We start from the raw sequence: 24,119 nt of genomic DNA, 5'->3' as shown, positions 1-24,119 counted from the left end.
GAATCTCTCTGACTTCCCTTTCTACTGCCTCCAGGTGGAGGAAATTCTCTGCTTTTAAGAGCTCACATTATCAGATTAGATTGTGCCTGCCTGGATACTCAAGGATACTCTCCCTATTTTACTTTATGTATTTATTTTTTCCTTTCCTTTTCTTTTTTTTTTTTTTTGAGATGGAGTTTCACTCTTGTTGCCCAGGATGGAGAACAATGGCGTGATCTTGGCTCACTGCAACCTCTGCCTCCCAGGTTCAAGCAATTCTCCTGCCTCAGCCTCCCAAGTAGCTGGGATTACATGCATGCACCACCATACTCGGATAATTTTGTATTTTTAGTAGAGACGGAGGTTTCTCCATGTTGGTCAGGCTGGTCTCAAACTCCTGACCTCGGGTGATCCACCCACCTCGGCCTCCCAAAATGCTGGAATTACAGGTGTGAGCCACTGTGCCCAGCCTACTTGCCCTTTTTTATTTTATTTTTATTTTTATTTTTTTGGAGACAGAGTCTCACTCTGTCACCCAGGCTGGAGTGCAGTGGTGCGATCTCAGCTCACTGCAACCTCTGCTTCCCGGGTTCAAGCAATTCTCCTGCCTCAGCCTCCCAAGTAGCTGGGATTACAGGTGTGAGCCACCGTGCCCGGCCTACTCTCCGTATTTTAAAGTACAGAACTTTAATCACATCTGTGAAGTCCCTGTAGCCATATAACAAAACATCTTCACAGGTTCCAGGGACTGGAGCATGGTTGTCTTTTGGGAGCTTGGAAGGGGAGCTATTCTGTTTAACACAGGAATATAGAAAAGAAACGCAATTTTTTTTTTTAAGGCAGAGTCTTACTCTGTTACCCGGGCTGGAGTGCAGTGGCACGATCTCTCCTCACTGCAACCTCTGCCTCTCAGGTTCAAGCGATTCTCCTGCCTCAGCCTCCCGAGTAGCTGGGATTATGCTGATAAGCCGGGCACAGTGGCTCACCCCTGTAATCTTAGCACTTTGGGAGGCTGAGTGGGGTGGATCACCTGAGGTCAGGAGTTTGAGACTAGCCTGGCCAACATGGTGAAACCCCATCTGTACTAAAAATACAAAAATTAGCCGAGCGTGGTGGTGGGCATCTGTAATCCCAGGTACTTGGAAGGCTGAGGCAGGAGGCAGGAGAATTGCTTGAACCCAGGAGGCGGAGGTTGCAGTGAGCTGAGATCACGCCATTGCACTCCAGCCTGGGGAACAAGAGCGAGACTCTATCTCAAAAAAAACAAAAAACAAAAAACAAAAACAAAAACCCAAACAAAAACAAACAAAAAATACACACTGATAAACCTTAATAAAGGGAGTAAAAAGTTGCAATGAGAGCATGTAGCAGAGACACCAAACCCTTTTCAAGGAGATTGGTAAGGCAAGTATGGCTTCCTAAAGGTTAACATCTAAGCTGAAGTGTGAAGAATGGGCTCAGAGTCAAAGAGTTAATGCTCCCAGACAGCACTGTGCTTGCAGAAAGCTTGAGGGGACTGTGCCCTCAGGGCTATATTTGCCTTGGTGCCATCAGTTTAGGTCTGAATTTCTGAGCACGGGCATCTTTTTTCTTTTTTATTACCCAAAGAAAATATTTTAGAGGCAGAGTCTCACTATGTTACCCTGTTTGGCCTCGAACTTGGGTTCAAGTAATCCTCCTCCTCAGTCACCTGAGCAGCTAGGAAGAGCAGTGGGGCCTGGTAGGCCAAGTTTATCAGCAGGACAAAGCAGGACAGCGTGGAGCGCCTGGTGCTTAGCGCCCCAGCAGTGGCCACTCTGCAGTGGGCAGAGTTCATGGTCCCTGCATTAAGTTCCCAACCTGCCACCCATTTCCTGTGGCACCAGGGAGAATTTGTGACCTTCTCTCATTTTGCTTCTGATGCTTCTCCTTTTTTATTTTTTATAGACACTGGTCTCACTATGTTGCTCAGGCTGGTCTCAAACTTCTGGGCTCAAGCAATCCTGCCTCGGCCTTCCAAAGTGCTGGGATTATAGGTGTGAGCCACGGCGCCCAGCCACTTCTCCTTTTTGAGGTACTTTCCTTCCCCATCTTCCCATTTTTAGTTGATATTATTTTGAAGTAGGGCCTCAATGCAAAACTCTTTAGTTTGTTCATTCATTCATATGTTCACCTATTAATTAAAAATACTATCTATTGAGCACCTACCACATGCCCGGTACAGTGCTGTGGAGATACAGCAGATAACAAGGTACTGGGGGCCCCTGCCTCACTGTCTGAAGACAAGCTAAATGGAAATCTTTCAGCTAGAGTCCACAACCACTCATTCATGAAACTAAAAACATCTGTTCAAAACCTGTTGCTACATGCTGTGGAGTCTTTCCTCGCAGAGGGAAGCCAAAAGAACAGTGGTACTTACCACGGATTCAGCGCTAGCTACTTTGATACTATTATTGACATCCCCATTTCACACAGGAGGAAAACGAGGCAGATGGAGGTTTACCCAACATCGCTCAGCTCATAAGTTGCCAAGCCAGCATTTCAGTCAGGCATTCTGACCTACAGGAGTTGCCTGCTCTAACATTAGGGAGTTTATATGCCTGCCAGACACCAGGCATTGTGGAGGGCTTTGTATAAGTCCTATCATTTACTTCTCCTAATAACCCTACCAAAGGGTGATATTTATTGCCACTTTAGAGATGCAGAAATTGAGGCTCCGGGAAGTACAGTACCTAGCCCCAGGATACATAGCCAGTGAATGTCAGAGCTGGGCACTGAGCTCATTTCTGTCCAGCTCCTCTGCAGGAGGGAAGGAGCATGGAGACAGAAGAGGATTGAAGAGTCAACCTTAGAGAGAAAGGAGCGAGGGGGGAGGGAGAGGAAGGTGGGAGAACAAGATGTCCCCAGTGGATGAAGCCCAGCAGAGTTGACAGTAGAGGAGGTGTGAAGGATAAGGCCTGGAGGTGGCATCAGGATGGGAGACAACAGTTTTCTATGGGGAGTTGTGCTCAGAAGCCTGATTATAGGTGGGGCATGGTGGCTAATGTCTGTAATCCCAGCATGTTGGGAGGCCAAGGCAGGAGGATAGCTTGAGGCCAGGAGTTTGAGCCTAGCCTCGGCAACATAACGAGACTCTGTCTCTACAAAAAAAAAAAAAAAAAAAAATACCTAGGTGTGATGATGGTGTCTGCAGTCTCAGCTACTTGGGAGGCTGAGGTGGGAGGATCACTTGAGGAGTTAGAGGCTGTAGTGAGGTATGATGGTGCCACTGCACTCCAGCCTGGGAGACAGAGTAAGAATCTATCTCTAAAAATAAATAAATAGGGCGGGGCACAGTGGCTCATGCCTATAATCCAGCACTTTGGGAGGCCCAAGAGGTGGATCTCTTGAGGCTAGGTGTTCAAGACCAGCTTGGCCAACATGGTGAAACCACATCTCTACTAAAAATACAAAAATTAAGGCCAGGTGTGGTGGCTCACACCTGTAATCCCAGCACTTTGGGAGGCCGAGGAGGGCAGATCACCTGAGGTTGGGAGTTCGAGACCAGCCTGACCAACATGGAGAAACCGCGTCTCTACTAAAAATACAAAATTAGCCAGGTGTGGTGGCACGTGCCTGTAATCCCAGCTACTCAGGAGGCTGAAGCAGGAGAATCGCTTGAACCTGGAAGGTGGAGGTTGCGGTGAGCTGAGATCATGCCATTGCACTCCAGCCTGGGCAACAAGAGTGAAATTCCGTCTCAAAAAAAAAAAAAAAAAAATTAGCCAGGTGTGGTCATACGCACCTGTAATCCCAGCTACTCAGGAGGCTGAGGCAGGAGAATCACTTGAGCCTAGGAGGCAGAGGTTGCAGTGAGCCCACTGCATTCCAGCCTGGGTGACAGAGCAAGACTCTTGTCTCCAATAAATGAATAAAATAAATAAATAGGCTGGGCTTGGTGGCTCATGCCTGTAATCCCAGCACTTTGGGAGGCCGAGGCGGGTGGATCACCTGAGGTCAGGAGTTTGAGACCAGCCTGGCCAACATGGAGAAACCCCTGTCTCTACTAAAAATACAAAAATTAGCCGGGCTTGGTGGTGTGCACCTGTAGTCCTAGCTACTCGGGAGGCTGAGGCAGGAGAATCGCTTGAACCCGGGAGGTGGAGGTTGCAGTGAGCCAAAATCACGCCACTGCACTCCAGCCTGGGTGACAGAGTGCGACTCTGTCTCCAGAAAAACAAATAAAATAAATTTAAAAAAAGCAAACACAAGAATCAAAAAAAAAAAGAAGCTGATTGTAAAGCACCAACCAAGCGGTGAGCAGTCTATGAGATGTGGAGGTCCCAATGTCAAGCAATGATTGTTTCCGAAGGAAACATGAGAGGAAAGGGAGGACCCTTGAGAATGGGGAGACTCAAGCCTGTTTTTGACAAACGAGAAGGAGCCCAAACCAAAGCAGAAGCAGACTGTGTGTGAGTGCGTGTGTGCGGGGGAGGAGAGGGATACACAGATTATATCCAGAGCATGGAAGGGCTCTCCTTAAAGACAAGGAGCTCTCTTTTTCTAAGACCAGAAGAAAGTAGGAAAGGTGGGTAAATCTACAGAGATGTCCTTAGGCAGTAGAAGAGTGAAGTGATAGGGTGATTTGTAAAATAGGGACCCCCGTCTTTGTCCTTCTCACCTCCCCACTGTGCTGAGGCGAGTTTGAGTTTCTTAGGACTGCCATAACCAATGACCACAAACTGGGTGGCTTAAAACAAGAACCACTGACTCCACTGCAGTTGTTTTATTGGCTCACACTTCTCAAGGTCAGAAGTCTGAAATCCAGGTGTTGGAGGGTTGGTTTCTTCTGGATACTCTCAGGGAGAATCTGTGCTGGCGTCTCCCCTAGCTTCCGGTGGTGGCTGGCCATTCTTCACATTCCTCGGCTTGCAGCCGCATCACTTCTGTCTCTGATCCATCTTCACATGGCATTTTCTCTGTGTCTCTGCATCCAAATTTCCCTGTTCTAATAAGAACACCAGTTATTGGATGAGGACCCGCCCTAATCCAGTATGACCTCATTTGAACTAGATTACATCTGCAAAGACCCTATTTCTAAATAAGTCACATTCACAGGTACTGGGAATTAGGACTAGAACATATCTTTTGGGGGAACACAATTCGACCCACTACAAGGGTGTGCCGCAGAAGGTATAAAATGCTGCAGAAGTACAAGGTCACACCAAGGTCACTGGCTAAAGGAATCCTAAAATTGGTCCGGGTGGTGACTAACATCTGTAATTCCAGAACTTTGGGAGACCGAGGCGGGAGGATAACTTGAGCCCAGGAATTCAAGACCAGCCTGGGCAATGTGGCAAGACCCTGTGTCTACAAAATATTTAAAAAATTAGCCAGGTGTGGTGGCAAGCACCTATGGTCCCAGCTACTCCTCGGGAGGCTGAGGCAGGATAGTTGCTTGAGCCCAAGAAATTGAGGCTGCAGTGAGCTGTGTTTGCCCCACTGCAATCCAGCCTGGGCGACAGAGTGAGACTCTGTCTCAAAAAATAAGTTTTTTTTTTTTTTTTTTTTTTGAGACAGAGTCTTGCTCGGTCACCCAGGCTGGAGTGCAGTGGTGCAATTTCAGCTCACTGCAACCTCCACCTTCTGGGTTCAAGCAATTCTCATGCCTCAGCCTCCTGAACAGCTGGGATTACAGGCTTGCACCATCATGCCTGGCTAAATTTTTGTATTTTTGTTAGAGACGGGATTTTACCACGTTGGCCAGGCTGGTCTCCAACTCCTGAGCTCAGGCAATCCGCCTACCTCAGCCTCCCAAAGTGCTGGGATTACAGGCGTGAGCCACTTTGCCTGGCCAAAAAATATGCTTCTAACCATAAGCCAGATTCGTCTCCAACTTTTCCTCTTTTCCCCTTCCTCCACTTTCACCTTCCTTCCTCCAACTAGCTTTCTAGTTAATCCAGCTAAGAACACAGGTGCCGGATGAAAGGTGCCTGAAAGGTGACTGCCTTGCAGATGATTTAAGCTCTGGGGTTGCCCTAAGGGAAGTGGCGGCCAGAAAGAACTCTATCTCAGGAACAGGACTGGGAGGGAAGAGCCAGGGAGCCTGTCTGGAACCCTGATACTGTGCAATGGCCAGCCTTCCACTCCCCTAAAACCCTGCTTAGCCATAGAGGGTCAGACTACGGGAGCAGGCAGGTATCTTTAAATAGTTCAGTTCTGCCATATTGGGGTCCATCTGGAGGTCTTAAAGAACTTGATAACTCTATGGACCCCATTCCAGAAAAATATATAAATGTTCACAAAAAAGTTGAGATCATGTCAAAAGCTTCATTGACATCCTTGAGCTTATTCATGAAGCCAAGGCTAAGAACCCCTGATCTAATATTCTCCCTCCACCATTTCTCCTAAGGACAAAACAGATCAGCAAGGATTATTGGTTTGTTCCACCTTGTGCAGCTGCTTAGAGGGGAGTCCAAGTCCAAAGTGCAAATTCTGATACTCTTGTTCTTTCTACCATATAGTGAGTTCGTTTCCATAAATAAAAACGACTTCTCCCCTTGAAGAAGCAGACTAAGAAGACACTGCTTTTTGAGGGAAGAGAGGAGGCAGGTGGCTGGGACTGGCAGTGTGGGTAGACAAAGTGCCTCCCACCCCCAGCGAGATCCACTCATTCCAACGTAGATATTTGAAATGGACCTGGGTTCCCACTCTACAGAGGAGCACTGCGGGGTCACTGAGCGCAGTCAGAGTTACAGCTTTGAAGGACCTTGTCCTGCAGTCAGGGAGGTAAGCAGTATGTGTCCACACACGGCTGTCGTGGAAGAGAAGACATTCTTGGGCTTTAAGGGGGACTGCAGATCCTTTCCAAGTCATCAAAGGAAGCAAGGTAGTCCGCTGATTTGTCTCCCTCTGAGACATTTAGGGGGAGAGCGCCTCACTTGCCAGAAAGACCAAGGACTGCACCGCAGACACCCACCTTTCTTTTCCTCATCCGGCGACACATCCTTCCTCCTGCCAACATCCCAACTCCTTTACACTCTGGGGACCAGCTCTTCTCAAATGCTGGCGCGGGGAACAGCCTATTTACCGCAGTTGAGGCGATTTTACTGGGAAATTCTCTTAGGAGCTCCTTGGAGAGGGAAAGCCTCACGGATTCGGCAGAGGTCTTAATCTGGAGATGTCCAAATTTAGGGGAAACCCTCCCCACCATTTGTCTCCAGGCTGTATTTTGGAGTTCTCAGATTAGGACCCTCTGGACTGGGGGCAAGATTTGTATGAGGGGGTCTCCAGCAGCTTGTGGGCTGGCCGCGTGCCAGGCCTGACTCCGTGTCCCCCACCCCCGGCTGCGCCTGGGCCTCGGGGGACCGGGAACCAGCCGGCGCCGCGTCCCCGCCTAGCGGGCGGGCCGGGGACCCCTCCCCTCCGCCCGTCCCCTCCTCCGCTGCTGCCGCCTCCCGGAGGGACGGCCTGGGGAGGGGAGAGAGGAGGGACGGGCCGGCGGCGGCGGCGGGGCTGTGGCCACGGCGGAGCGGGTGGCGGCCGCGGGGCCCCGGTGAGCCGGGCCGGGGTGCACGGGGGCCGAGGCGGCCTCCGAGCCGGGCCGGAGCCGTCGGGAGCCTGGGAAACACGGCCCAGGCGACTTTCTCCCGGGAGTTGTAGTCTTGCTCTGGGGGCGGCGCGCGGCCCGGCTTTCGGGGAGAGTTTTCTCGCGGGGCGGGCGGCGCGCGCGGAGGCTGAGGGGGAGGGGGAGCATGCCCGGCTGGAGCCCGGCCTCGGGGCGCGCCCCGGCCGCCGTCCCCACCTCCGCCTCCTCCTTCTCCTCCTCCGTCTCCTCCTCCTCCTCTTCCAGTCCCGCCGCCGCGGCAGCCAACATGGCTGCGCTCCGGAGCCCGGGAGGCGGCCGCTGCTGAGCGCCGCCCGCCGCCCCGGGCCCCCAGCCCGCCCAGGCCCCGGCCCATGGCTCCCGCCGCCTCACGGCTCCCGGCGCCCTAGGGCTGCTGCCGAGGCGCTCGCCTGCCCGCCCGCCGGTCTCGGGGGACCCGGGAGGCGTCCGGCGGGGCGGCGCGGCCCGCCACCATGGAGCCCCAGCGCCGGGAGCTGCTCGCCCAGTGTCAGCAGAGCCTGGCTCAGGCCATGACGGAGGTGGAAGCCGTGCTCGGGCTGCTCGAGGCCGCGGGAGCGCTCAGTCCCGGCGAGCGGCGGCAGCTGGACGAGGAGGCGGGAGGCGCCAAGGCGGAGCTGCTGCTCAAGCTGCTCCTGGCCAAGGAGCGGGACCACTTCCAGGACCTGCGGGCGGCGCTGGAGAAGACGCAGCCTCACCTGCTGCCCATTCTCTACCTGAACGGCGTCGTCGGGCCGCCGCAGCCCGCCGAAGGCGCGGGTGAGTGGCAGACCCTTGGCCCCCGCCTCTGGGACGCGCCCTCCGCTTCTCCCTCCTGCTGGCCGAGGGTACCTCGCCGGGGCCGCCGCTCCACCTGGCGATGGCCTCGGTGGACTCGCTCCTCTGGCCCAGTTGGGGAGGCGGCGGTGCGCGGATCCCGAAGTCCCGCCGCCTCCCCCAGTCCCGCCGTTCGCTGTGAACAATGCCCCCCGCTGAAGGCCTTCACTCTCAGGTGTCTCGACGACAGGGTCCCCGGGGGCCACCAGGTCCAGTAGCGGGTAGGGGGTACCTCGGAGGATGTCCATCAGTCCCTTTTCTGAGGCTCCTCACCGTCCGCTAGCTTTGGCACCCTGTGCTAGCCTTTAACCAAGGGTACCGTCCAGAAGAATGGGACTTGGGCCAGGACCCCTACTCTTAAGTTTTGGTCGCTGCCATCCTGTGCCGGGGCCACAGCTGCTTTTTCATTTTCTGGCTGTCCCAGCTCCTTTTCCTCTGCTCAGAGCCCAGTCTCTCCCAGACTGGTGGCTGATTGTGCACAATGCCTGCCTGGGTTTCTTTGGAAACTGGGCCCGGAAAAGTTGGGGAAGTTGCATTGCACCATGGGAAAATCCTAGTAGTGGCTGCTGGGGCTAAGTTCTCTCCCTGAGAGCGCAGAGCTGCTTAACGAGGAAGGCTGGTGACTGGTTCCCTTGAGGGTGCCTTTTGGAACCCCTGTGTCTTTGGTCTTGGGGATGACTGATTTGTAAGTGTGTGTCTGGGTGCAGGAACGGATACTGGCGGGAGTTTCTGACAAGTGGTAGGCTTGTCCTGGCCTGGCCGTGGAGTGTGGAAGCCAGCCTTTTTAGACAAGGCAGCTGGAGGAAGAAGACATGGCACTGAGGGAGGAGGAGAACTAGCATTTATTGGGCATCTACTGTTGTGGCAGGCGCTCTGCTTTATCACGTTCAGTGGTCGTTGCCACTATGTGAGCTTTCTGTTATTCTTTGCCAGAGAGAAAACTCTGGCTTGGAGTGGTTAAAATGCTCAGAAAGTATTGGGCACCAGGAATTTTGAATTATAACCTATTGTTTGATTTAACTTGTTCAGAGCCAGGAAACAAAGTGCCATCTTTCTAGGTCTTGTCCCTGTTTTAACAGTGAATCGATAGGTACAGTAAAAATAAATAAGGATATATGTATAAAAGAAAAACAAGTGAACCGAGAGGGCTGAGAAACTGCCCTTAGCAACCTGAAGGTCAAAGGCTGATGGGACCCATTTATTTGGCTGTTAAAAGCCCCACTTATTAAGGGAATGATTTTATAAGGCATTCCTGGTAACAGCTCTCTTATGTTGGCCATCTTAACCTCAATTTTTGTAGCTGCAGGAAACTGACAGAGAGACTAAATTGCTGGCCACACAGCAGGTCATTTCATTGGTGGCCCTCCCGTCTCCACTTTGAGCTTCTGACTTGCATCTCTGTCCCTCAAACCTGCATTCTTTCCCCCTAGTTGTGGTCATGTCAGAGTTACTGGGCAAACCTAGTCCTTTCCTGGGATAGTGCTTTGGGAGATGCTAGGAAGGGACTGTCAGATGTGGCCATGAGGATAAGGACAGAGGGGATCTCAACAAAGTAATTTTTTTCTTTTTAATTGTATCTATGTATCTATCTAATCTATCTCTGAATGAAGAAGTTAAGATCTGTTTCTGAAAGTCTTTCGTAAAGCACAGAACTTAGTACAGACTGGAAGTCTGCATTGGGAAGCATGTGAATCAACGCTTGCCTTAATCTCTGAAAATTGATTGATGGATCAATTGCCATTAATTAGGTCTCACCCTTTCCGTGTCTGGTGGAGAATGTGGGGCCTCATGGGGCTGAAGTTCTAGGAGCTAGTCTTGACCTCTAAGGAAGGCAGAGATTAGGGTTTGGATTTTATCCCCTAGGGCATTGATTTCAGACCCCAGTTTTACCACAATGCAGAGTTATGTGACTTTGGAGAGGGTCATGAAATCCTTAGAAAAATACTTTTCAAGGAGAAGTTAAGTTCATTTTATTTAATGCATTAGAAAAACCTGGTTGGGTGTGGTGGCTCATGCCTGTAATTCCAGCACTTTGGGAGGCCGAGGCGGGCAGATCTCTTAAGGCCAGGAGTTCGAGACCAGCCTGGCCAACATGGTGAAACCCCGTCTCTAATAAAAATACAAAAATTAGCTGGGCGTGGTTGTGGGCGCCTGTAGTCCCAGCTACTTGGGAGGCTGAGGCAGGAGAATCACTTGAATCTGGGAAGTGGAGGTTGCAGTGAGTTGACATGGTGCCCTTGGATTCCAGCCTAGGTGACAGAGCGAGACTCCGTATCAAAAAAAAAAAAAAAAAAAAAGAAAGAAAAAAGTTAGGACAGCATTTGGTATGGCAAGATGCCACCTGAAGCCCCTGGGGAAGAGGGTGACATGGTGTGTCAGCAAACAGTGGCGTGTTGGGGGCTTTTGTTTTTTTGAGACAGGGTCTCACTGTGTCACCCAGGCTGGAGTGCAGTGGCACAATCTCGGCTCACTGCAGCCTCCGCCTCCCGGTCTCAAGCCATCCTCCTGCCTCAGCCCCGCAAGTAGCTGGGACCACAGGCACATGCCACCACACCAGCTAATTTTTGTATATTGTGTAGAGATGGCATTTCTCCATGTTGTCTAGGATGGTCTCGAACTCCTGAGCTCAAGCGATCTGCTTGCCTCAGCCTCCCAAAAGTGTTGGGATTACAGGCGTGAGCCACTGCCCCGGCGCAGGGGAGGCTCCTTTGTGAAGGGTAAATTGCTGTGTTGTAGGTCTCCAGTTTTTTGCTTTTTTTTCTTTTAGCCAGGAAGTATTCCTTATGGTCAAAGCTCAGTGCATAAGAGAGCAGCTCTGGCTGAAGGAATGGAAGTCTTCTTCCTTGAGGAGCCATAGTCAGGAAAACCCAGCACTTGGTCCTGCCTCCTTCCACTCCTGAGTGATTTCCACTCTGTGCTCTGGGCAGCAGCTCTGGGTATGAATTGGCCTCAGTTCGAGGCCATTGCGGAGCCTGAGAGAGGAACCAGCTGGCTCCCTGGGATCCTTAGCGTCAAGGGGTGGCTGCTTTGGCACCGATTCTCTGTTGGAGATGATGCCATCACCCACCTAGGAGCTTCCTTGATGGATTCCACACCCTGTGTGGGCTCCTGATCCAGAATGCCCATCCCCCACTGGCACTTGGGTGCTGAGGGAGTCTGCATCGGCAGCAGCCTACCACGTGGGGCCTGGAACTGGAAGGAAACTGGGGAGGACATGTGCCTGGGTGTTGGTGGGCAGGTGAGCAAACCCAACCCATCGGGGCAACTCTTGCTGAGTTAGATCCCCAGACATTTAAACCCACCACGCTCAGGCCTGGGGGTGTGGAGTGACTAGGAGACACACTGTGTTGTGGTTTTTTTGTTGGAGGTGTGGCTCTTATTCCGGTATTGATAGGGCATTGTCATTCAGGATTTTGTGTCCTATCTTCATATCTCATTAACTCTGTGGCAGCCCCAGGGAGATGAGTGGTGTCTTATGATCTTTGGTTCCAGGGCCCTGTCTGTAAGGAAGAAGTCGCAGGGCAGAAAGGTGCCTGAGTCAAGGCCAAGCCCAGTGCCCCTGATTCCTTGTCTGGGGTGGTTTTTCCTGTTCCCTGGTTAGGCCTTCCCACTACAATTTCAGGACATTTCCAGTCACTGTGGGACTCTGAAATTATGTAGCTTTCTCTTGTCCCGGATTTGATACATGGATCTGCCGGGAACAAGTGAACACCTTTGCCCCAGCTGGTGGTAGGGAGAAGACAGAATTGTTTACTTGAGTGGCTCAGTTGGGTCTCTTGTTTTTCCCAGTAGCCAAGTCTAGCTTGGTCACTTGGAGCCCCATGCAGTCCTTTGTTTTTTCCCTTTGATTCGGGGAAACACCTGAGTTTTTTCCCTTAAGGATTCTCAACTCCCTGCCCCTGGGGTGAGCCTCAGTATCTTCATCTGTAAGATGGGGCTAATGGTGCTGCACCGCCTGCCTCTGTCACCGGGAGCATTGAAGTGCCTGGCCCAGGTGGGGCTGGGGTGTAGACAGGGGCCGGCGTGCACAGGATGTAATTCTAGTCCGTAGCTTGCCGCCTTGTTGGGGGAATGGGACGCTCATGAGAGTGACATTATGAGACAGGTCAACTGATAGAGATGCACAAACAGGCTTTTTCTTTTATAAAAAACTCGGTATGCTACACACTTTCCCCAGATACTCTCATTCACCTCTAGTGGCTCTCATTACCATCTAAATGTGGGACTCCTCAAGTCATTCCCACCAGGCCTCTATTGGGAGGCAGAAATGGCAGAACTTGCTGGACCTCTCGCGTGCTCATTGCCTGATGTTTCCTTCTCATTCCCACTCCCCACACCTCCCGTGCCTCCTCTTTACTTTCCTAGTGAACTGGCTGACTTGCTTCATCAAACTTAAGAGAATGGAGCCAGCAGCATCCGCTGGAGGAGCCGAGGAGAGCTTCGCGAATGTGCTGGGACTTGGTGTTGAAGTGAAGCTCTGAATGCATGGAGCCATGGAGGGAGGACGTGTGGGCCGCGTAGGCTGGACCGCACAGGCTGAGCCATAGAGAGGAGCCATGTGTTTACCCAGCCTGAGCAGAGCAGGGGATTGGCCTTGGCTCTGGGTGGAAGGGAATTGGGGATGCAGAGGTAATCTGGAGGACCTTAATGGCTAGGCTGAGTGGGAGGTTTGAATTTAGGCATTGTACACTGTCAGAAGTTAGAGCTGGAAGTTTGTTTTTTTTCCCCAAGGGAATAACCCTGCCAGGCTTTTCTAGTGGGACTAATGCAGATGGGTGCTGATTGTCAGGTGTGGGTTATTTATTATTCAGCAGAGGTTGCCTGGGCCTTTTGTTCTCTCTCTACTTCTTTCGGGTACCAGCCACCTTTTCTTCATCCCCTCTGCCCTGGAGGGTCAGCAGGGCAAGGGACATAAGTAAAAGCTCCAGCTGTTGTAGTTTTTCTTTTGGTTCTTTTGTTTGTTTATTTACTTATTTTTTAGAGACAGTGGAGTGCAGTGGTGCAATCATAGCTCACTGCAGCCTCAAACTCCTGGGCTCAAGCCATCCTCCTGCCTCAGCCTCCTTAGTAGCTGAGATTACAGGCGCATGCCACCCTGCATGGCTAATTTAGGTGGTTTTAATTGTGTTATTTAAGAGGAAGTGGCAGAGTCATTTGAAATTAATGGTTGAGAAGAGGTTTTTAAGTGAAGGGCAGATTTTATCTGTGTATCATTTCAGGGTACCTTTATTGCAAAATGACAGAAACTTAGCTCAGATCATCTTAGGTAGAAAAAGAGAAATGTATTGACTTAGAATATTCCACAACCTTTGGATGGATGGTGGAAACTGGCCTTTGGGACGTTTGACCTCTTGGATCGATGCTGTGGGCTTTTCCCACGGGTCTGAACATGACCTCAGGCCCCTCTGTTCATGTTCACAGCCCCTGACCAGGGAAGAAAGGGAGCTCTATCCAATCAGCCCAGGCAGACAAACCTCATGGTAGGATTCTGATTGGTCTGGCCAGTGTTATGTGTCCACATGAGGCCTGGTCACTGTGGCCAGGGCTAGAGGACTAAGACTGGCTCAGCTTTGGCACTGTGCCCAGCAGTGGAACCCCAGGGTAAGGTGATGGGCTACTGTGATTGGCAGCCCATTCCAACACTATGTGGGTTTTTGGAGGGAAGCAGAGCAGTTGTCTAAAGGAAGACAAGCAGCAGCGATGTCACGCAGGTAAAAGAGCAGATGAATGTCCACTCCAAGCATTACCACCTTTGTGCGATAATACAGTTAGCACAGGCGGTCATTGCTGGAGTGGGATGGTGGGTCTAGGTAGTAATGATCAGACCTTACAAGGTTTTAGACCTTGAGCAAGGTTTTTAACCCTTCTGAGCTTATCTCCTCTACAAAGTAATTAAAACACTAACTACTTCACTGTGCTATTTGACAATCCATGGTAGGAAAAATGGAAGAGCATTTTGTTACCCTGAGTAATATAGCACAACAGTGGCAGTAGTAGACAGCAACTAGCCTTAGAGCCAGAAAACTGGGAATCTCCTGGTGTTTCTGAGGGTTCTGTGGGAGCTCCTTGTATACTATGCCAAGCAGGTGTCAGAGCTGTCCTCCCTGAGCTGAATTTGCTGTTATAGTCCTCATGCCCAGAATAGAGCCTAGTACAAGATAGGTGTTCGATAATTTTTTGTTGAACGAATGAATAGTCAGCTGTGTGTAGAGTGAATGATGTATCCTTGTCCAGATCCTCTTCAAATATACATGCAGATTCCTAAGTGGTGACCTCATGGTGGCAGAGGCTGTGGGAGAGGAGGAAGGCTTGAGCAAGCCCCAGATGTACACAGGGATATCACCGCCCACGGTATGTCTGTGATGGAAGCAGGTGGTGTGACATTGATGTCTGAAGTTCCCAAGGTTGCCCATCAGGTACTGGTGGTGTGGAGCTGGCTGCCAGGAGCCATGTGGAGCACCCACACTGTCTAAGAGTAGAAAGTCATTCCCTTTCTACACATAGAATTTGAATGTCAACTTGATGTCCTCAAAAGAATACTGAGGAACTTTTCTTTAAAAAAAAAAAAAAAAAAAAAAAAAAAAAAAAAAAAGCCCTGAACTGGAGATCTGCTCCTAACTGCAAAATCTTGACCTTGGCAGAGCCTTTTAGCTTCCTGGTGCTTGTTTTTTTTTTTTTCCCCCAGTTCAACAGTCAAAACAGAAGAGGTTGAGCATTGACGGGAGACTTGCTCATTCCTGTGGGGTTTTGAGCACTTACCAGGTGGCATTTGGTCCAAGGAGGTTGGGTGATTGGGTTGGACTTGATTTTGGGGGCCCTTCCAGCTCTACATCAGGATTGCTGTTAATCTGATTTAATGTTAGTGTTGAGTGGTTTTTGATACTCTGGTTTTCCATTTCCTGAAAAAGTAAGCAGAGTAGGATAAATATTTTGTTTCAGTTTTTTTTTTTTGTTTTTTTTGTTTGTTTGTTTTGAGATGGAGCCTTGCTCTGTCGCCCAGGCTGGAGTGCAGTGGTGCAATCTCAGCTTACTGCAACCTCTGCCTCCCAGGTTCAAGTGATTCTCTTGTCTCAGCCTTCCGAGTGGCTGGGATTACAGGTGTGTGCCATCACCCCCGGCTAATTTTTATATTTTTAGTAGAGACGGGATTTTGCCATCTTGGCCAGGCTGGTCTCGAATTCGTGACCTCAGGTGATCCGCCTCCCTCAGCCTCCCAGAGTGCTGTGATTACAGGCATGAGCCACCACTCTCGGCTGTTGTCTCATTTTTTTTTGTCCCACCTCATTCCAACCACCTGTATGTTCTGCCCCATGTGAGGGGGCTCTATAGTCGTTTCCTGAAACCCTGGGAAGATGTGAGCCACAGAGGTAGCAAACATAGAGAAAGAGGGCTGAGCTGCGTGTTGGCCTGGACAGTAGGGATGCTATGTGTGTTCAGCAGGGAAGAATCTTAAATGGGATTGCGCTGGGGGGAAATTGGATTTTTTTTTCGCCTTTTACCTGGGATAGACTGCATTCCTCTGAACGGTGTATCTCTATTGATCTTTTTGAGACTGCGTTCCACAAAAGTGCTACAGAAACATTTTAAACCAAATAGAGATGTTTGGAGTGTCCCATGTTGGCAGTCTATCCCTCTAAACCCTTGGTGGATAATTCCTGTTGACCTTGACGTTCATTTCACACTAAGGCTCATAACCCATTTGCTTTGAGGATTTAAACAAAATTGTGATAATAATTTACATAACATGAAATTTACCATTTGAACCTTTTTTTTTTTTTGATACAGAGTCTCACTCTGTCACCTAGGCTGGAGTGCAATGGCGCGATCTCGGCTCATGCAACCTCCGCCTCCCCAGTTGCACCAATTCTCCTCCTTCAGCCTCCCAAGTAGCTGGGACTACAGGCATGTGCCACCACACGTGGCTAATTTTTTTGTATTTTTAGTAGAGACAAGGTTTCCCCATGTTGGCCAGGCTGGTCTTGAACTCCTGACCTCAAATGATCCGCCCACCTTGGCCTCTCAAAGTGCTGGGATTACAGGCGTGAGCCACCGCACCCGGCCTTGAACCATTTTTTATTGTGGAAAAATATATATAACATTTACTATTTTAATAACTTTTTAAGTGTACAAATTCAGTAGCATTAAGTTTTTTGTTTTTTGTTTTTTTTTTTTGAGATGGAGTTTTGCTCTTGTTGCCCAGGCTGGAGTACAATGGCATGATCTCGGCTCACCACAACCTCCGCCTCCCGGGTTCTCCTGCCTCAGTCTCCTGGGTAGCTGAGATTACAGGTGCCCACCACCACGCCTGGCTAATTTTTGTATTTTTAGTAGAGACGGGGTTTCACCACGTTGGCCAGGCTGGTCTCGAACTCCGTACCTCAGGTGATCCACCCGCCTCGGCCTCCCAAAGTGCTGGGATTACAGGCGTGAGCCACTGCGCCCAGCCAGCATTAAGTATTTGTACACTGCTGTGCAAACATCAGCACCATCCATCTCTAGAAATTTTTCATCTTGCAAAATCGAAACTCTGTACCTATTGAATAATAACTACATGGCCCCCTAGACCTTGACAGTCACCATTATATGAATATTTCCTGTCTGTCTCTTTTTTTCTTTCTTTCTTTCTTGCTGTCTTTCTCTCTCTCTCTTTCTTCTTCTTTTTTTTTTTGGAGATGGAGTCTCACTCTGTTGCTCAGGCTGGAATGCATGGAGTGCGGTGGTACAGTCATGGCTCACTGCAGCTTCAACCTCCCATGCTCAATTGATCCTCCCACCTCAGCCTCCCGAGTAGCAGGGACTATAGGCACATGCCACCACACCCAGCTCCTTTTTTTGTTTGTTTATTTTTTTTTGAGATGGAGTCTTGTTCTCTTGCCCAGGCTGCAGTGCAGTGGCGCGATCTCGGCTCACTGCAAGCTCTGCCTCCCGGGTTCACGCCATTCTCCCACCTCAGCCTCCTGAGTAGCTGGGACTACAGGCACCCGCCACCATGCCCGACTGATTTTTTGTTTTTGTATTTTTTTAAGAGACGGGGCTTTGCCATGTTGCCCAGGCTGGTCTTGAACTCCTGGATTCAAGCGATCTGGCCGCCTTGGCCTCTCAAGTTGTCTGTTTCTAGGAATTTGACTACTTTAGTTACCTTTTATAAGTGAAGTCAATACAGATTTGTCTTTTTGTGACTGGCTTACTTCTCTAAGCATAAAGTCCTCAAGGTTCATCCATATTTTAGTATATGTCAAAATTCCTTTTTTAGGCCGAATAATATTCATATATATATATATATATTCTATATTTTATTTGTTTCTTTACCTGTTGATGGACACATTTGGGTTGTTTTCACCTTTTAGCCATTGTGAATAATGCTGCTATGACACCATGGGTGTACAAATATCTCTTCGAGTCCCTGCTTTCTCTTCTTTTGGGTTTATACCCAGAAGTGAACTTGCTGGGTCATATGGTAATTCTGTGTTCAATTTTTTGAGAAGGTACCATACTGTTTACTCTGAGTTTTAATTAAGGAAATCCATACTGTTCACAGCACCCTGACATGGGGGTGGATAGCATTTTCTTTCCTTTTTTTCTTCTAAAAATTGTTTTTGGCCGGGTGTGGTGGCTCATGCCTGTAATCCCAGCACTTTGGGAGGCTGAGGCGGGTGGATCATCTGAGGCCAGGAGTTCGAGACTAGCTGGCCAACATGATGAAACCCCATCTCTACTAAAAATACAAAAATTTAGCCGGGCGTGGTGGTTCTGTGCCTGTAATCCCAGCTACTTGGGAGGCTGAGGCAGGAGAAGTGCTTGAACCCATGAGGCAGAGGCTGCAGTTAGCTGAGATCGTGCCATTTCACTCCAGCCTGGGCAACAAGAGCGAAACTCTGTCTTACAAAAAAAAAATTTTTTTTTCTTCCTTCAGATATGGTTTGGAAAGTCTTAGGACAGTTCAGTAGTTATCTGTGACTCTTTTCTTTTTTGAGACAGGGTCTTGCTCTGTTGTTTGGGCTGAGTGCAGTGGCGTGATCATGGCTTACTGTGGCCTCAACCTCCTGGGCTCAAGCAATCCTCCTGCCTCAGCCTCCTGAGTAGTTGGTACTACAGGCATGTGCCACCATGCCCAGCTAATTTTTTTTTTATTTTTAGTAGAGACAAGGTCTCACTATATTGCCCAGGCTGGTCTCGAACTCCTGGCCTCAAACAATCCATTATTGAATAAGCCACCACACCCATCCTACATGTGACTCTTTGGAGGCCAGACATTAACCAAACAATCCTAGTGGCATTCATATCTGGCAGCCAAGGAATGTTCACACATTTTCTTTGTGTTTTCAGTACTTACATCTTCATCCCTAAAGGCCTTGAAGTATGTTCGTTATTTTTGCTCTTTGGATACTTCCTCCTTATCCCATTTAGGATTGGTTTGGTTTTTCAGTCTCAAATCCGGGATAACAAGGCTATTGAGACTTTCTTTCAAAAGGCCTAGATCAGCATTTCCCAAAGAAACATCTTCTAACTGCTAGTTTGCTGGGATGTTAGTGTTGCTATGCCCTAAAAGGGTTCTGTGGTCAAATGCATCCAGGCAGTGCTAGGTTCTTTTCTGCAGGCCACTTGAGAGGGCTAAGCCAGTGTGCTTTGGGGCTTCACTAGAGTGGCTTTATTAGGCAGTGTTTCCCAAACTGATTTAACCACAGAGTCCTTTATCATGGAGCATCTTGCGACATCAGTGTTCTGAGGAATGCATTTTTGGGAAATTAAAACATTAATGTGTGAAACTGGAGCATCAACGTATACCATCATTTTTTTACGTTTCCCCTAGCCCTCTCATTCAGAGTACCAAAACACTAAACTTTCCTATTTTTTTTTTTTTGAAACGGCATCTCACTCTGTCGCTCAGGCTGGAGTGCAGTGGTGCAATCTTGGTTCACTGCAACCTTCGTCCCCCGGGTTCAAGCAATTCTCCTGCCTCAGCCTACCAAGTAGCTGGGATTACAGGTGCCTGCCACTGCGCCCAGCTAATTTTTGTATTTTTAGTAGAGATGGGGTTTCACTTTCTTGGCCAGGCTGGTCTTGAACTCCTGACCTCGTGATCCACCTACCTTAGCCTCCCAAAGTGCTGGGATTACAGGTGCGAGCCACCGTGCCCAGCCCCTAGTCTTTTAAATTCTGATACCAGCTGAAATAGTCACATGTGATTCTGGGGCCAGTAGTCATTATTTTATAGATGTGTGTCTTCTCTGGTCCTGTTTCCCCTATGGAGTTCGCCAAGAATGAAGCCTGGTTTTGTGATCATTATTCTTTGAATTGCTCTAGAGACTAGAAATGAGTGAAGAGAACTGGGCTTTGGGCCACAGTTGGGGTTTCTGGGAGAGCCTTGGAAAGATTTGTGGAGAGCCATCCTGGTGGTTTGGCGGCTGCAGGTCTGGGACTGGTTAAGTTTTGGGCAACTCTTTGCTGAGCCCCTGGGAGGTGCTGGGCTAGGAGGTGGGGAAGGTGGTCTCTGCTTTCAGAGTGTTATGTTACTCTTGGGAGGAGAAGGACATGGATGAATGACCCAGGGGGCATTCTTGGTGGGTTTGGAGCCAGGGAGCAAGGCTGCGGGACTGGAGACATCTGAATGTCATGAGTCCACTCTTGGGGACCCCCACAGACTGGGGCTTAAATCTTGGCTCTTTACTCCTAAGCTGTGTGACTTCAAGTCGCTTAACCTCCTGGGCCTGCTTTCTCTTCCCCATCTGTAGAAGAGGGGCTAATAGTATTCACCCAGGGCTTTGGTGAGGGTGGAGATGATTTAGGTGAGACAGGAGCAAGCTGCTGCTGCCGCCTCTGGAGCTACTGGGGGTAGCTTGTCCCTGAGTAGAGAACAAGCTCCCAGCCTGTGCATGGAATCAGGAGGCATCCCAGGGCATAGGCCATACTTGGAGTTCAAATGGGAGATGCCCAAGGCAGAGGCCTGCAGTGGACGAGGAGGCCCATGCTTCTCTGGGCTGCTCAAAAGACACCTTCACAATTCTTTGGTCCTGAAGCCCACATTTTTAAGGAGGGCATTGCTGTGACCTGTGAGGAGTTCAGTTCCAAAAGGACCTTGAAGAGCTTGTTTTTGAGGAAAGGATACTTAGAGGGACTTAGATGCTGCTCATTTTCAGATGGTGCAGGGTATGTAATAAGACCTGATTCTCTTTGATCCCAGAAAGCTGAACATGGTCTGATTGCCAGAAGGTACTTGGAGGTAGAATTGAGTTCATTTTAAGGAAGAACCATTCTCCCTCCCTGTCTTTCTTCCTTTTAAAATTCTATTAAAGACTTTCAAGAGCCAGGCATGGTGGCTTATACCTGTAATCCCAGCGCTTTAGGAGGTCGAGACAGGAGGATTCCTTGAGCCCAGGAGTTTGAGACCAGCCTGGGCAACACGGCAAAACCCCATGTCTACAAAAATAAAAAAAAATTAGCTGAGCAAGGGGACCCTGCCTGTATCCCCAGCTATTCGGGAGGCTGAGGCGGGAGGATTGGTTGAGCCCAAGAGTTTGAGGTTGCAGTGAGCTCTGAGTGTACCACTGCACTCCAGCCTGGGAGACAGAGCCAGACCCCAGCTCTAAAAAAGTAAAAAATGAAAAAGACATTCACACATGTGGAAGAACAGAGAGGATAATGTAACAATCACCCATCTCTCCCAACCAAATCCCAGGCAGCATGTCATTTTTCTTATAAATACTTAAAGATGTGTCTCTAAGAGATGAGGCATTAATAATAATTTCTTAATGTTATCAAGTTGCCCGGGTGATGCTCAGTTTTGCTTGTCTCAAAGATGTCATTTTATTGGTGGCTTATTAAAATCAGGATTTTAGCAAGGGCCACCCACCGCATTTAGTTGATGTTGTCTCTGAAGTCTGTTTTATAATCCCTGGCAGCTCCCCTTGCCCAGGCCGGTTGTTTCAGGAAGAACTTTTAAAAATGATTGGTGCTATCCAGCTCTGGAGTGGACTGTTCTAGGTGGCGACTTGCAATCCTGAAACTGTTTAGCCATGGTTTCCTCACAGGGCTGATGCAAACAATTAAATGAAATAACACGTACAAAGTGTAAATGTCTTTTATGACTTAAGTTTTTTATTTTTACTTTTTTTAGCCATGAGATCTTTTTTGTTAACTGCACTCTTAGGTGAGAGCCAGATCTGTAAATTAGACGAGAGAGGCACTGATGGGGAGTATGGGCTTGGAGCTTGTCCCTTGAGCTTGTGGCCTTCTTGAGGCTCCTCCACAGGTTTCCCTGGGGTTCTCCACAGTTCACAGAACCCAGTTTGAAAACCACTGGTCTGCTTGCTTTTGGTTTAAGATGCTCCCCATGTGGGAGAGGGAAGCACCACCTGAAAGCCTCACCTTGCTTTGCGTGAGCTGAGCTGGGGTGGTGAGCCACTGCTGGAGCCAGAGGCTGCGGATGGTGTTTTCACTGGGTACTCTTGTCTTCACCTGCTTCCTTTGTAGGTTTCCTCTTGGGATGAACTGTGCTTTTAAAAAAGACAAATAGCCACTTTGTGGCGAGTAAAAACTACTCTCTGTTAACCAGGACAGTGATGTGGGGAGGAGCAGAGTGAAAATCCCATCAGAAGGTCAATTGCAGTGAGCAGTGGTTACTTTTTTTTTTTGAAAAATTATTCTTGTGGGCATGCTGGCATGTTCCTGTAGTCCTAGCTACTTGGGAGGCTGAGGAGGGAGGATCGCTTGAGCCCAAGAGTTCTGGGCTGTAGTGTGCTGTGCTAATCAGGTGGCCAGTTTGGCATCAATATGGTAACCCTGGGAGCGGGGGACCACCAGGTTGCCTAAGGAGGTCAGAAATGGAGCAGGTTAAAACTCTCATGCTGATCAGTGGTGGGGTCATGCCTGTGAATAGCTACTGCACTCCAACCTGGGCAACATAGTGAGACCCCACCCCATCTCTATAAATAAATTGATAGATAGATATAAATAGAAAAATTATCCTTTTTTTTTTTTTTTAAAGAGACAGGGTCTTACCCTGTTGCCCATGCTGTCATGATTGATGGCATGATCCTAGCTCAATGTAATCTTGAACTCCTGGGCTCAGGTGATCCTCCTGCCTCAGCCTCCCTGAGTAGCTAGGACAACAGGTACCCACCATCATGCTGAGCTAATTAAAAAAAAATTCATAGAGATGGGGTCTCGCTGTGTTGCCCAGGCTGGTCTTGAACTCCTGGCCTTAAGTGATCCTCCCTCCTCAGCCTCCCAAAGTGTTGGGATCACAGGCATGAGTTGCCACACCCAGCCTGTTTTTTTTTTTCTTTTTAAGAAAATGTTATCACTTGTTTGCCTTACCCCTCTATTGCATAAGAGAACTGTTCGTTTTTATGCGTAAACAAGCTCCTGCTAACATGCAGCCTGCCGTGGGGGCTGCAGGGCTGCCCGTGTGGAAAGCGGTGCCATTAGAGATGGCCATCTCTGACTCAGAGCTGCTGCCCTGGTGGCCACCTCAAGCCAGGGTGTGTTTTCCCTGCCAACAGGATTTTTATAGATGTGGCATGCCTCTCAAACCTCTTCTTCAGAGTCCACCCCAGTTTGCTTGTCTGAATGGTACCTCCCTGGCTGTAAGATGACCCCTGAGTCCCCAAATTAAATCTGCACATATTTGACCATTGCCAATCTGCTATCCGAATGTAGTAAAGATCTTTCCAGCCAATATTGAGGAAGGTGATAGCAAAACAAAGGAAACAAAATCTAATTCTATTTACATATTTTAATGTAAGAAGTAATACTTTAAAATACTTTAATTCTGGCTGGGTGTGGTAGCTTACACCTGTAATTCCAGTACTTTGGGAGGCAGGCGGATTGCTTGAGCCCAGGAGTTCGAGACCAGCCTGAGCAACATAGGGAGACCCCATCTGTACAAAAAATACAAAAATTAGCTGTGGCGCATGCCTGTGGTCCCAGTTGCTTGGGAGACTGAGGTGGGAGGATCCCTTGAACCTGACAGGTAGAGGTTGCATGAGCTGAGATTGGGCCAGTGCACTCCAACCTGGGTGGACAGTAAGACCCTGTCTCAATCAATCAATCAATCAATCAATAAAACACTTTAATTCTTAAAAAAAATATATAGTGGCCTTTTCAGTATTCATGGTAACCTCTATTCTCATTCCAAGTAACCTTTCTTCTCATCTGACCAGAACTTCTTTTCCTGTTTATGTTTTTTTTTTTTTTTTTTCCTTCAGACAGAATCTCGCTCTGTCACACAGGCTGCACTCCAGACTGGAGTGCAGTGGTGCAGTCTCAGCTCACTGCAACCTCTGACTTCCGGGTTCAAGAGATTCTTGTGTCTCAGCCTCCCCAGTAGCTGGGATTACAGGCGTGTGCCATCACACCCAGGTCATTTTTGGTATTTTTAGTAGAGACGGGGTTTTATCATGTTGGTCAGGCTGATCTCAAACTCTGACTTCAGGTGATCCACCTGCCTTGGCCCCCCAAAGTGCTGGGATTACAGATGTGAGCCACGACGCCTGGCCTACATTTCTTAAGCAGCCTATGATTGTTGAATGCCATGGCTGGAAGGGATCTTAGAAACCACTTTGCCCAAACTCCTTATTTTACAAATGAGAAACAGTAGTCCTGAGACACAAAGTGACTTGACCAGGATTTCATGGCATGCCACTGGCAGAGGTGGATACAGGATCCAGGTCTCTTCCCAGGCTGGGGTTCCTTCCAAGACTTCTTTACCAGGGGCAGGCTGGGTGGGAAGTCTCAGATCCGT

At 49.1% G+C, this 24,119-nt stretch overlaps 2 protein-coding genes across 3 annotated transcripts in view; one reads left to right on the top strand and one right to left on the bottom strand.

Moving 5' to 3' along the window:
* Positions 1-4,708: 4,708 nt before the first annotated feature.
* On the bottom strand, positions 4,709-8,625 carry LOC103785171 (basic proline-rich protein-like). Its single transcript, XM_034929811.4, has 3 exons — positions 8,169-8,625; positions 6,917-8,100; positions 4,709-4,945 (listed from the first exon to the last, which is right to left on the bottom strand). The coding sequence occupies exons 1-2, from the start codon at positions 8,623-8,625 to the stop codon at positions 7,334-7,336; spliced, it is 1,224 nt and encodes a 407-aa protein (XP_034785702.3). The 3' UTR covers positions 4,709-4,945; positions 6,917-7,333.
* Positions 8,017-24,119, top strand: part of DLG5 (discs large MAGUK scaffold protein 5) — a 135,917-nt gene continuing 119,814 nt past the window's right edge. For both annotated transcript variants that reach the window (XM_008965579.4, XM_008965578.4), the window contains exon 1: positions 8,017-8,320. In XM_008965579.4, coding sequence (XP_008963827.2) covers positions 8,017-8,320 — 304 coding nt within the window. The remainder of the gene's footprint in view (positions 8,321-24,119) is intronic.

Source organism: Pan paniscus, chromosome 8, assembly GCF_029289425.2.
Source record: "Pan paniscus chromosome 8, NHGRI_mPanPan1-v2.0_pri, whole genome shotgun sequence".
NCBI classification, from domain to species: Eukaryota; Metazoa; Chordata; class Mammalia; order Primates; family Hominidae; genus Pan; species Pan paniscus.
The sequence above is the reverse complement of the archived record's forward strand: the minus strand, read 5'-3'. Positions and strand labels throughout refer to the sequence as shown.